The 13,165-nt window shown below is 48.2% G+C and overlaps 1 protein-coding gene across 1 annotated transcript; it reads right to left on the bottom strand.

The window, feature by feature from the left end:
- Positions 1-2,648: 2,648 nt before the first annotated feature.
- On the bottom strand, positions 2,649-12,684 carry LOC142843392 (sperm motility kinase 2B-like). The gene is made up of 11 exons (XM_075960692.1): positions 12,594-12,684; positions 8,845-10,353; positions 8,338-8,514; positions 7,613-7,825; positions 7,186-7,498; positions 5,658-6,907; positions 5,067-5,258; positions 4,260-4,370; positions 3,783-3,938; positions 3,630-3,695; positions 2,649-2,800 (listed from the first exon to the last, which is right to left on the bottom strand). The coding sequence occupies exons 2-3, from the start codon at positions 10,338-10,340 to the stop codon at positions 8,478-8,480; spliced, it is 1,533 nt and encodes a 510-aa protein (XP_075816807.1). The 5' UTR covers positions 10,341-10,353; positions 12,594-12,684; the 3' UTR covers positions 2,649-2,800; positions 3,630-3,695; positions 3,783-3,938; positions 4,260-4,370; positions 5,067-5,258; positions 5,658-6,907; positions 7,186-7,498; positions 7,613-7,825; positions 8,338-8,477.
- Between the last annotated feature and the right edge of the window lie 481 nt (positions 12,685-13,165).

Genomic DNA, 13,165 nt, shown 5'->3' with positions numbered 1-13,165 from the left:
AGGATCTTACTATACAGTCCAGGCAGGCATGGAACTTGGCATGTAACTCGGGCTGGCTTTGCATTTATAATCCTTCTGTCTGTCTCCCAGCTGGTGAGATTAACGCATAGGGCATCACATGGGTTCTAGGTCCACTTGCTTATTACTCATATAACCCAGGCTAGCCTCCAACTGGGAAATGTTGAGCCAAGGTTGGCCTGAGAGTTCTGATCCTTCTCCTTCAACTTAGAAGAATCAGAAGTTCAAGATCTAAGTAGAGTAAGGATCATGTCTAAGTGCTGGGATTAAAGCTATGTGTTGCCATGCCCAGCTTGGTACTTTTTCCTTTTATCATCATTTCATTATGTGCTTATTTATGAGTGAATATTCATGGCATGGAGCATATGTGGAAGCCAGAGGACAACCCAAGGGAGTCTGTTCTCACCCCCCACAATGGAGGTCTAGAGGACTGAACTCATCAGGCTTGGTAGCAAGCGCCTTCCCCCACTGAGCTCTTCAAAGTTTCTATATAAAGCCGGATGTGGTAGCACATGGGTGCAATCCTACCACTCAAGAGACAGTGTGTCACTATCTTGTATGGTCTAAATTTGGGGCTTTTTTATTTTATTTTATCTATCTATGTATTTTTGCTTTTTCAAGACATGGTATCTAAGTAGTGATGGAAGCAGTTAGGACTCACTCTGTAGACCAGGCTTGCCTTGAACTCACAGAAATCTGCCTGCCTCTGCCTACCTCCCCAGTCCTTGTGCAACCACCGCCGAGTTATACAATCCAGTTTTAAAACACTTTCTTATTGAGAAGCAACTTCAGACTTTGCAAAGGTTGGAAAGAGGGGCGTGGGAGAAGCCTCGGTCAGTAAAATGCCTGCTGTGTAAGCATGAAGACTGGAGTTCAGATTCCTTCCATCATGTAAAAGCTGGGGACAGTTGGGACAGGCAGATCCCTGAAGCTGCTCTTCAGCAGCCTAGCCAGTCAATGAGCTCCAGGTTCAGTGAGAGTCCTTGTGTCAAATGTAAGCTGTGGAGAGAAGAAGAAGACACCCAAAAGATTCCTTCACTCTCATACACGCATGACCACCCGTGCACACAAACATACACACAAGCTAGGCTGCTGCCACATGTCTGAACTCAAAATACTGAGGAAATGGACACAAGAAAATCAAAACCAGCCTCATTCCATAGTGAGATCAAGGCCAGCCTTGACAACATGAAATTCCAAAAAACAAACAAACAAAAAAACCAAAAACACCTGAAAGGCAGAAAACGAAGCACTGTATATTTGGGTGTTGGTGGCACATGCCTTTAATCCCAGCACTCAGGAAGCGGAAGACCAGCCGGGTCTACAAGAACTAGTTCTAGGACTGCCACCAAAGCTACACAGAAACCTTCTCTCAACATACCAAGACGAAGATGAAGAAGAAGAAGAAGGAGGAGGAGGAGGAGGAAGAGGAGGAGGAGGAGGAGGAGGAGGAGGAGGAGGAGACAAAGACGATGAAGAAGAAGAAGAAGCTCTGTATGTACATTTACATTTCCCTAAACATTTACATTTCTAATCACTTATTTTGTATTCCCTGAAACATTCAAACATACGTTATAGACATGGTTCTTCATGACAGGAATATTGTCTGCAGAGCAGTTTATCAGCCCAATGGCCACAAAGACCGCTCTTACCCTGTAGTTTCTGCTCTGCTGGGGCTCAAACCCAGGGCTGTGGGCATGCAACACAAGCATTCTGCTGTGGAATTCCACCTCCGGCTTTTGTTTTGGGACGGGCTCTTAGGCTGCCATTGAATTTGTGATCCTCCTGCTTGGGCTCCACAGAGCTGGGATTATAGGTATTTATAACTGGCTAGTGCTTTCCTGTTGCTCTGAGAGTCCAAGGGATCATCAGGAAAGGCATGAAAAGGTCTTTCTTCGTAGACCTCCTCTCCAAATCACAGAGATCCACCTGCCTCTGCCTCTCGAGTGCTGGGATTAAAGACATGCATCACCCCTACCCGGCTCTTTCTTTTATGTGGAGACAGAAAAATCTCACTAATCCTAGACTTGTTGAGCTTGCTAATTAGCCAAGGATAACGTCCAATAAATCTCTCTCCCTCCACTACCCCAGTACAAGGACTAGAGCGCACACCATCTCACTTGGCAAAAATCTCTCTCTTTTCAATTTACAGGCAGTAACAGCCATCTTTATTTATTTATTTATTTTGGAGACTATGTAGACCTCGCACTCAAGAGAGCTATCTGACACTGCCTCCTGAATGCTGGGAATAAATGGATGCACCCCTATGTCCAGCCTTCCTTTCGGATTTTTTTTTTGAGACTTAATTTTGTAGCAAAGGGTGACTTGGAACTAAAGATTACCCTGGGGCCTGTGGATTAGCTCAGTGGGCATGGTAGTTTGAAAGCGAAATGTCTTCTATAAATTCATGAATGTAAGTGCTCGGTCTCCAATTGGTGGTGAGGTTTCGGGAGATTATGGAACTTGTGGCACAGGAGCCTCTTAGGGGAAGTATGTCACTGTGGGTGGGCTTAGAGAACTTAAAGCCTTGCCCTCTTTACTTACAGATAACTCTCCCTCTCTGCTTCCTGTGTGTTAGAGATGTGATTTCTCAGACAACAGGCCCTGTATCCAAACAACCAAAAGCTAGATCATTTAACAATGTCATTTTATTTCCAACATAGAAACATATATTGCCATGATTGGGGAAGAAGCAGGGGTTAGCTCCAGTAGAATCGATCAAGGTGGCCTTCTTTTCTCCCTAGTGCAGGGTCTTGGCTTCTGAGAGGCGTCTAGTCCCGTGCTGCAGAGAGGTGAGACATCCAGGTGACCCACAGTGCTAACAAAGCTGGGATCACCTTGTCAGCCCACCAACTCAATTCTACCCAGCAGTAATAAGATACCCCAGCGCTTGGCTTGCTGGGCTCTGCAAACCATCTAGCATCCAGAGAGGACCACCCAGTGTTCTCAGCAGCAGTGTCCTGTCTCGTTCTCCTAGGTCTGGCCAGCAGGATGCTCCTGCAGAGGAGGTCAGATCTTCTACCTGCTTCTTCAACTAACTTTGTACTTCTTCCTCTTTTCCCTTCACCTTGTTTGTTTTTTTTATAGACCGACTTCTGTGGGTAGCCCAGGATTCCTGGGACAGCAAGTTCTGCAGTTGTAGATCAAGCTGACGTCACGGAGATCTGCCTGCCTCTGCCTCCCAACTGCTGGGACTAAAGGTCCACAGCGCCCCAGGCTGACCTTGTGTTTCCTTACACTATTTTGACTTAAGTGTGTGCAGATGCACTCACACACTATATGCTTACACTGTGTACGTGTGCAGCGGTGTCCGTAGACACACACACTTGCAAGCTCAAGGTATGTGTGTGTAGCACAGGTGTTCGGTGTCAGATGTCACTTTCGAGTGCCAGGCACATTGTGTTTTAACACAGGCTTTCTCAAGGCCACTGACGTGGAAATGCATCTGCCTCAAAGGTGGCACACACCCACAATCCTGGCATTCAGGAGTCAGAAGCTGGCACATCTCTGTGAGTTCAAGGCCAGCCTGGTCTAGAGAGGAAGGGCCAAACAGAAAAACCCTGTCTCCAAAACAAAAAAATCACAACAACAGAACAAAAACGGAGATTCACCTGTCTCCATCTCCAGGTGCCGGGGTGGCCAGCTTCAGCAAGCCTGCCGGTCCTTTTCCTTGGATTCTGCACATGAACACATACCAAACAAGGTAACTAGACAGCGTACAGACAGACAGTCATTGTCAGGCTTCTTGTGCTTCTGAATCTCACCCAGGGAGTCGATTTCACACTCTTGCTTAGTGACAATCGTTTCTCTTTATAGATAGCGGGGCCAGGAAGAAGCAGCAATGTAGTTTACGAAATTTCTTCAGGGACAACCCCTGGACAGAACATCTATGACAGCTATTTTGTTCTTTTATTAGGATACTGTAGAAATGGAATGAAGTAAAGAAGGATAGAATCACGTCAGATGGGTACAGAGCAGTGGAAGCTTCCCCCGACCCCACCTCTGAGCACACCCAGTCACCCCAATTTGTGGCAGGAATTGAAGCAGGGACCCCAGGAAACCAGGCTCACTAACACGGAACTGGTACAGAAGTGTCACAAGGGGGCAGCACAACATCAGAGTTTCTGATGTGTGGCAGGGCCAGCAGCCTTCCTGCCTTTCTCATTGGCACAGGTGGGGATCTCCATGTTCCCCAAACCTTCCTGTCAGTGCCTCCCACAGGGCCAGCAGGGAGTACTTACCCAACAGCTCCTCAGTGCTGTGCACAAGGATGAACTCAATTGGCTCAGGACAATTCCAGATGTGAGTCACAGGAAATAGCCCTGCACATCTGGATGCCAAATTTCTTCTCTCTGTCAGAAAGATCTTTTGATTCACAAGGAATACGTGGTTGGAATGGGCTGCTATGTCACTGTTTTCTCAGATTGGGGCATTAAGATTTGGGGGTAGGTGCTTTTGGTTTTTCAAAAAGAGTGGCATTCCTTCTAGACGGGCCTCCAACTTTCTGTGTTGGAAGAAGGCCTTGACTCTCTGATCCTCTTGTGTCTTCCCCCCAATACCGGGATTCACGGCATGCTCCACCTGGTTTCATTTTATGCTAAAGAAGCCAGGCCCAGAGCCAGTGTGTATGCTAGGCACAGTGAGCATTAGTCCTTTGTTCACTTTCTGTGTTTTAGACAGAGAGCCACCAAAGCCTAGCCTACTGTTCCTCATGGAGGCCAGGCTGGCCTTGAATTTATGGCTAGTCACTAGACTAAACCTCTAGAGTCCTGGGATTATAGGCATACACCTTCACCCTAGCTCTATCATCTAGTTTTAAGACAAATCCACAAACTCCCTAGAACTGTCTAAATGTGAGGGATAGGAGATTGCCCCAAGGGGTGAGGTGACTAAACCTTCAAGCAGTGGGGGTGAGGCTCCATCTTCCTAGTTTAATCAGCCTGAGGTCGGGACATGGGCTGGTTAGGGCTGGTGACTTCCATTTTGTTTCACGCAGGTGCATAGGGAGTTAGTTGCGGGCGACTCGAGGGCTTCTGGTCAGAACATACCTTCAACGCTGCCTGGATACACAGGGGAGAGTCTGGGGACTCTGAGATGATACATGACTGGGACAGCCTGCTCTTCCTCCCCCACAAAGAACACAGCTCACTAGCTTCAGAAGAAGAGTGGCGTCCAGCTACACCCCTTGTGTGTGCAACTTCTAAAGACTCTCCGTCAGAAAAACAGGTCATCTAGAAAGGCTAAAAGAGAGACAGAGAGAGAGAGGGAGAGAGAGAGAGAGAGAGAGAGAGAGAGAGAGAGAGAGAGAGAGAGAGAGAAAGAGAGGGGAGAGAGAAATCAGGGTCAATGTGTAAGATCTTCAGTTCCATCAGGAGGTATTTCTCAGCTACAGAGAGAAATACCTAGTCTGAGGCTAGCCTGCCTGAGTTCTAGGTGTGACTCAGTTAGGGTAACTCTTCCTCACCAAGCAGAAACATGGGTTTGGTTTTCAGAACCAAAAAACCAGGCTTGGTGTGGAATTCCTGTAATCCCTACATTTGTACGCAGAGGCAGAAGGATTAAAATATGAAGGATATCCATCCCTACATAGATGATTTAAAAAGTAAAACTTCTAAAATACACTGAGACAAGTTACATACCTATACCACCTACACTCAGTTGGCTGAGGGCAGGAGGATCGACGGTCCTTGGCAGCCGGGACTACATACAGTAAACCGGAGTCCAAACAAGAGGAGAGAAAAAGAAAGGATTCTTCGTTAGAAGGAACCAATAGATATGACACTGTGGGGTTTAAGAGTCATATGCTTTTGCAAAGAAAATAGACGACCATGAGTACAAGGTACCGACAGTCGGCAGTGAGGGGGAACAGACAAGGACAGGGTTGAAGAACTCTACAAAAGGCAAGTGAGTCTTCCTCCCACCTCTCTTGACGATGCCAGCAAGGTGGCTTCTCCAGCTTGAGGGCTGCCAGTAAGGACCCTGCATCACCACCTCTTGCCATCCAGTTTGCCCTTAACAGTCTTAGAGCCAGAGAGGGGCACATGCCACCCATTGCGGCTGAGGAAAGAAAGGGAGAAAGCAGAGGCTGGCTAGATCCTTTGCAAAGCGGGAGGCCGGGGCTAGAAGCAGCTTTTCTAGGCTAGGGTGCTAAACACTGAGTTTGGTCTCAACTAACTTCTGTTGTGTGGGGCTTGGGTGAGGCCTAGAACTCCTGATCAGCATGCATCACCTCCCAGGTACTGAAAACAGACACGTGCCACCGTTCCTGGCTTGCTTGCTTCGTTTTTTAATATTTGCTTTTCAAAACAGGGCTTCTCTGTGTAGCCCTGGCTGTCCTGGAACTCACTCTGTAGACCAGGCTGGGAGGGAACTCGGAGATCCACCCGCCCTTGCCTCCCATGTGCTGCACCATCACGACCTGGCTTTACCCGGCTCCTGACTGTTTCTTGAGACAGACCCTCTGTGTGTGATGCTAGCTTGGTATTCCCTATCTCATGCTGGCCGCGAAGCCTACCATTTCCATGCCTCAGTCTCCTGAGTGCTGACATTAAATCTAATCCCCATCGTTAATGGCTAAGTAATGTTTAAGGCAGGCGAGCGAGGGACGAGGCTCAGATATGGAGTTTGTGCCTAGTATGAATGGGCCCTGGATTTCATCACCAGCATTGTATAATATTGGGCTCGGTAGCTGCCATTGGGAGGTAGAAGCAGAAAGATCCGAGTTTAATTGCTGCATAGGATGGTAAGATTCTCCAAAACAAAGCCAGGCAGTGGTGGCTGTGCTCGCCTTCAGTGCTAGCACTCGGGAGGCAGGTGATTTCAGGGCCAGCCTGGTCTAAAAGAGCTAGTTCCAGGACAGCAGGACAGACTCCAAAGCTACAGAGAAACCCTGTCATGAAAAAGAAACAAACAAACAAACAAATTAAAAATGATTCTCCAAAACAAAAGAACATGTGACACCCACTTGTAGTTCCAGACTCAAGAAACTGAGGCTAGACGATGCTGGGACTTAAGAAACCAGCCTGGGTTGGACAGAATGTGGCTGATTCCCCGAGTTATTAGAAATGCTGTCTACAGTTCTAGGTTCACAGTGTGGGGTGGGTTCAGTTTCCAGTGTGTGTGGGGGGGGGGATACTCCCAGTGGGTGGGGTGAGAGTGACCACTCACCACTGTGGGGCAAAGTCTGGAGGGGCTCGGATAAGCCACACTTCTGTATCTTGAAACCGCAGCGCTCCAAGGAGAAACGAGGGGGATCCGAGTCTGGAGATATCGCCATAAAATTTGGGGGGGCAGGAGAACAGAGTGACACCAGAGGCCGGGGTATCCGCCATCACAACGACCTGCGCTGAATGCTGGGACACATTCTTGAATATAGAAGATACCCAGGATGGTTCTAATGAGGAAGACAGCTGGAGAGATGGACCACCACACCAGTCGCACAGTCTTCTCTGGGTCTCTTGCTGTCACAGTTTGGCAAGGTCTAGGCAGAAAGACCACGAGATGAGATTTTACCAATGTGACTGTGGCATGGATGAGGCAGCTTCCCGGAAGCACACCCCACCCACCTCCAAAAGAAGTGGAAAAGCCTGCTCACCTTTAAAAGGCTGGGAAAAACAGAAGCCTTCTTAAAGAATTTCACTGGCCAGTGCAGATTCAGGCAGACTCAGGCAAGTTGGAGGCAGGAGGCACAGCAGGATGCTGACCCCTCATTAGGTTTTCAGGTTTAACTCTGACACCTACCAGTCCCTCAGGGTGTGGCACATGGTGTTAAGTGCAGGAGCTAGTTGTCACTGATGAGAATGGTGGCCTTGAAGGAACAAGCAGGCAGAGGCAGGAGGTGAGTAGCTGGAAGGCAGAATTGGTGGAGAGGGGGACTCTGCTGCCCTGGGGTCACTCACTCCCCAGCTCAGATTTTCCCAAGCTTTGGGTCTGAGGACTCAAGCAATGGAACCTGCTGGAATTACTTGTGGGGATTCCTGCTAAAGGTTCTTGCGGGAGCCTACCCTCTAGAGGAGTCGGTCCTACAGGGCTGCTTGCAGGACACATTCTCAACCTGGCAACCCAACTTAGGCCAGGCTGACTAGGAATACTCTCCTTGGGGGAGAGAAGTCTCACCCTATGGAGAAGACCGTGTTCTCTGCCAAGAAATGGGGCAAAGGTCAGTCACTACCCAGAGCACCACTTCTGATGTTCCCGCAGGCATGGGGAGAGGGCAAGGCACTATTGTTCCACAAGACAGCCTAGGGCACCTTTGCACCTCAGTCCTCCACACTGAGCTAGACCCTGTGGGAAGCCTACCCTTCCTGCCTGGGATTTTACCTGGAGAGATAGATGTTCTCTGGAGTGGACAGCTCTTCCTCTGCAGGAGGGGCCTGTGGCCAGATGGTGTCCTGGGCATCTGGCATGGGTCCCCAGAGTGGCTGTCTGAATCTCATCCAGACCGATCCCCAACCCGTGGCTCAGAAGCCATGGAGCTGGGGCTCGACCTCTTCGGGGCTTCAGAGAGAAAGGCACAGGAAGGAGACTCTTAGTGACTTCAAAACACACAAGACTTAGTGCACTGCCCAGCAGCGCCCAAGTACCCGACATGTTCCTCCAAGGAATCTTTGCCTCCTTTGGCCTTGCCCCCACCTCTCCCTGCTTGGCTCAGCATCTCTGCTGTCCCCCTGTTGCTCAACAAGCCTGAGGTCACACTTCAGGGGACACCTGGTCTTTCTGAAGGGACAGATTGTTATGCTCACAGTGTGCCATAGTGGACACAGGCATCATTTATCACAAAGGACAGGAGGAAAAGTACAAATCAGATGAAGTGAGAAAGGTGCTCACCTGGTTCTGTGGGTGCCTCTAGGATCCCCTGACTGTGGAGCCTGGTTCTCACGGGAGGCATGGTTACTCTCTGCAGGAGGCAGGCAGCAACATAGGTGTCGGAAGCCATTGACAAGGGTTTTCTTGACCCTCTTCCAGCGGTGACGCCTCTGGTTTTGGGAGGAAGCTGGCCCGGCATCCTGGGGCTGACCATGGCTGATGGCCTCTTCCTGTCTGGTGGTCAGCAGTGTGTCCCCAAGGGAGGAGCCTTTGGGGGTTACACGCAGAGTCGTCCCCAGCGAGCTGCAGAGTTTCTCTGCATCATTTGCAGCCTCATTGTGGTCTGCCCCATGAAGGTGGTACAGAGAGCAGGATGTCTGGGCCCTCGCCGTCAGGCTGCCACACAACCCGATCTTCGATGGAGAGAAACTCTTGCTGCTGTCCGGGCTGCTGCTAATGAGGGAATCAGCCACAGGACAGCGCAGGTGGGATAGGTGGGCAAGGCCTGGCTCCATGGGTGTTGTGGGTTTCACCTGGTGATGGCAGCAGTCTCCCCCGGGTGCCTGGTGTTGCAGACTCAGGTATGTGGCCATCGCCTGATCAAATTTTTGGACTTCTAGACACTCAATTATTTCTTCACCTGCCATGGTGCCGACAATGCTAGGGCTCAGGGTGCCTGGGAGACTCTGGATGGATGCCCGTGCCTGGCTGTTCCTGATCATGGGGCGCGTCAGGATTTGACTGATGGTGGGCCTCCTGTTGGGGCCGATCATGAAGATTTCCACGATTACGTTGAAAATATCAAGTGGGACATGATGAGGAACGCTGAAGTTTGCAGCCAAAATTTGCTGCTTCAACCCCATAGAAGAGCTCGCTTGGAACGGAAGGTGCCTGGCCACCATGTAGTAGAGGAGCACGCCTAAGTTCCAAACATCGCTGGCATAGCCATCGTATGGCTCCACTCCGAACAGTTCCGGGGCACAGTAGGCCAGAGTGCCGCAGAAAGTCTTTAGTTTTGTCCCAGGGACAACTCTGACTGCCAGGCCAAAATCACAGAGCTTGGCATTTCCAGAGGCGTCGATCAAGATGTTATTTGCCTTAATGTCCCTGTGGACGATACAGTTGTCGTGGCAGTACTTCACTGCCTGTACTACCTGTCCAAACAGCCTTCGAGCCTCGCACTCCTGTAAGCCTCCCGGTTTGCGAATCTGACGCAAGAGGTCCCCTTTGGAGGCGTAATCCATTATGAGATAAGTCATGTCCCGTGTCTGCACCTCCCGAAGGAACCTGATTATATGCGGATGAACGAGGGATCTCATTATATCAACCTCATTGTGGTTCGGGGCGCAGTCCCCATTCACATTTGCCAGAATCTTCACAGCCACGTAGCTGACAGTGGGCATGTGAAAGGCCAGTTTGATTGTGGCAAAAGTTCCTCGTCCCAGAGTTGTCAGCATTTGATAGATACTGCTAAATGTCTCCTTGTCACAGTAGAGGGTCTCTCTGACCTCCTCCATGGCCAGGTTCTCGCTGAAACACAACGGGAACTTTAAACAAACAGTTTAAATCACACCAATGAGAATGTTTATCACTATGAATTCCTACATTCCAAAGAGAAAAAGAGTCACAGATATTTCAGGCAACCTAACCAGCTACGTAGTGCTCAGGAAGGGAAGGAAGTACCTTCCAAAGCAGTGGACAGCAGAACATAACACAGGTCAGGTTGGCCGGATTCACCCAGAAACTGAGAGAAGAAAACAAAGGGTCGCAGAAGCTACGAGCCACTGATTGGGAAGGAGAATCATCCTCTTACTTGAGCTGAACACTCATTGAGAGACAAGATACTAATAAAATCATATGCATGAGAAGTTGAGGAGACAACAGACACCCTGAAAACAGAGAGTGTCTAGGTGCGGAGATGGCTCAGGAGGTCAGAAGGTTTACTATTCTGGCAGAGGACCTGTGTTTGGTTCTCAGGACCCTGGTCAGGTGGATCGCTGCCTCCAGTTCTAGGAGATCCTATACCTCTGCCCTCTGAGGGCATCCAAACAAATGTGTGGACGATCGCAAGGGCAAACACAGACACACACACACACACACACATGTATACTACAAACACACATTTGAGGTCTCTTAATGTATACTCACATGTACTATATATAATTTTAAAAAGTGATATGTATTTTGATTAATTTTCTTTCTATGAACTGGAAAGGCATAAGACGGCAAAAGATCCCCTAGGTGCGGCACTTCAAGAAGTTATGTTGTCATGGGATTGCTGTGAGGCAGACCTGGTCTTCTGCGAGAAGAGTCCATGTTCCTAACTACTGGGCTGTTTCTCCAGGCTAACCCATCTCCCAAAGAAATCTGTTTTTGAAAACCCTGAGAGTCCTTCTCATGGACTGGAAAATGTGGATGGAATTGAGAAACTTCTTGATATAAATTCAAGTAAGAAGACATGATGAAGAACAAGATTGAAATATTTATGAGGAAGGAATCTGCATAGGAAAGCCCAGGAGCAGGCAAACCTACTGATGAATCCTCCCAATCTCTTGAAAACAAATGTCAGTGTTCCTCAATACTCCATAAAATAGAAAGGTCCTTAGTAGTTCCAAACTCATTCATGCCCAAACCAGGAAAACACAATGAAGAAAAATAGAGGCTATTTCCATGATGAACATAGATGTAAAGTCCTTAATAATACTGCTTAATACTTTTCACCAAATTCACATAAGTCAGGCCATACTTCACGGTTAAAATATGCTCCCAAGGATCCTTGCAAGGATAGCTCTACGCATTTAGCCTGACAACACAACATTGAAACAGAATTAAGGGCAAGAGTGCCACAGTCATACAGAAGGACGGCCACAGAGAAGGATGAAACTGTGGTGCTCTCAAGAACATGGTTGTCACCAGAGAAGATCGCTCTACATGGGAAAAGCCAGTCCTTCAAATGTGTCACTTTTCTTCTCTCATATGTGGAACTTGGGAGCAGGAGGAGGTCCTCAACATAAGAGGAGGCTCCTAGGAATGTGGAGGAGGTCGTGTGAGAAGAAAGCATAGCAGCGTGGGTTAATCACATGATCAAGTGCTCAGAATGCATTAGAGATGTTCCTGCGATTGCCAGGACTAAATTGTTCCTATGATATGGTACGCCATAACAAGGAAAGGCTTGAAATGAGAAAAGAGAAACAGACCAAAGAACACATAACAAAAGTAAATGAAGAAGTAAAACTAAAGACAGAGGTTGTGGGGAGATGAGTTAGTGTTTAACAGCACCTCCTGCTCTTTCAGAGACCCCTGGTTCGAGGCCCAACACACATGGTGCTCACAATCAATTGTTATTTGAGTTCTAGCTAATCTGTCTTCTTTTGACCTCCACAGGTATGAGGCTCTTGGTACACACAAAGAAAGAAAACAATATACTCATACACATAAAAGAATAATATTAAAAGTTATACCCCAAGATGCACAACTTAAATATGAAAACTACCGGGCTGTGGTGGCACATGCCCTTAATCCCAACACTCAGAAGGCAAAGCAGGTAATCTTTTAGTTTGAGGCCAGCCATATCTACAGACTAAGTTCCAGGAAGGCCATAGCTACACAGAGAATTTCTGTCTTGAATTCTCCTCCCATACACTCACAAAATAAACAGAGTAAAAAAAAAAAACATGAAAAAGTAAGCTCATAAATCAAGCCAGAAAATGAATAAATACACAGACAACAACAACAACAATCAAAGGCAACAAAGCTGAAGGGAAACTTACTATGTTGGAGTCCAGCAGCTCTTGAAAGTCCAGTAGTCTCTTTCACCAGCACAGAGCTCCAACCACTTTCCACCTCACGAACCCGCTTGCACTGTAAGGAGAGGAGGCAACCTCAGCCAGTGATGTGATGGCACAGGCGCTGGCATTGTGAGGTCAGAGCAAGAAAAGGACAAATGGTGGCTTTTCACAGCTCACGGGTTTTCTTCCCCTTCTGTCACCAAGTACAGATCGGCTGAGTGAAAAAATGAGAACATGAAGGGACTTGAGAGGGGTGGGCAGGAGGCAGTGAGATCAGGGGAATGGGGCTTTTCCCATCTCTCCTCCCGAAGACGCAGCTTCTGCCTTGCTCCATTCTCAGTACTACTCCTCTTCCCTCTTCTGTTTCTGTCTCTCTCTGCCTCTCTGCTCCTCTCCTCTTTCCCCTTCCCTCCATATCCACTAAATAAATATCCAACCTCACTCTGCAAGGCGTGTCTATCCATCTGTCTCAACAAACTGAAATAAAGAAAGAAAAGAAAAGAAAAACAAAAAAACTCAGGGAGTGGAGTGAGCAACAAGTTGACAAGAATTAG

The sequence above is a fragment of the Microtus pennsylvanicus genome, chromosome 2, assembly GCF_037038515.1.
Source record: "Microtus pennsylvanicus isolate mMicPen1 chromosome 2, mMicPen1.hap1, whole genome shotgun sequence".
NCBI classification, from domain to species: Eukaryota; Metazoa; Chordata; class Mammalia; order Rodentia; family Cricetidae; genus Microtus; species Microtus pennsylvanicus.
The sequence above is the reverse complement of the archived record's forward strand: the minus strand, read 5'-3'. Positions and strand labels throughout refer to the sequence as shown.

Excerpts from the sequence above, each read along its gene's own strand:
- LOC142843392 (XM_075960692.1), bottom strand. The coding sequence starts at position 10,340 with ATGGAGGAGGTCAGAGAGACCCTCTACTGTGACAAGGAGACATTTAGC. Across the intron at positions 8,515-8,844 it reads AGAGGCACCCACAGAACCAG|CCCCGAAGAGGTCGAGCCCC; the intron begins GTGAGCACCTTT and ends TTCTCTCTGAAG.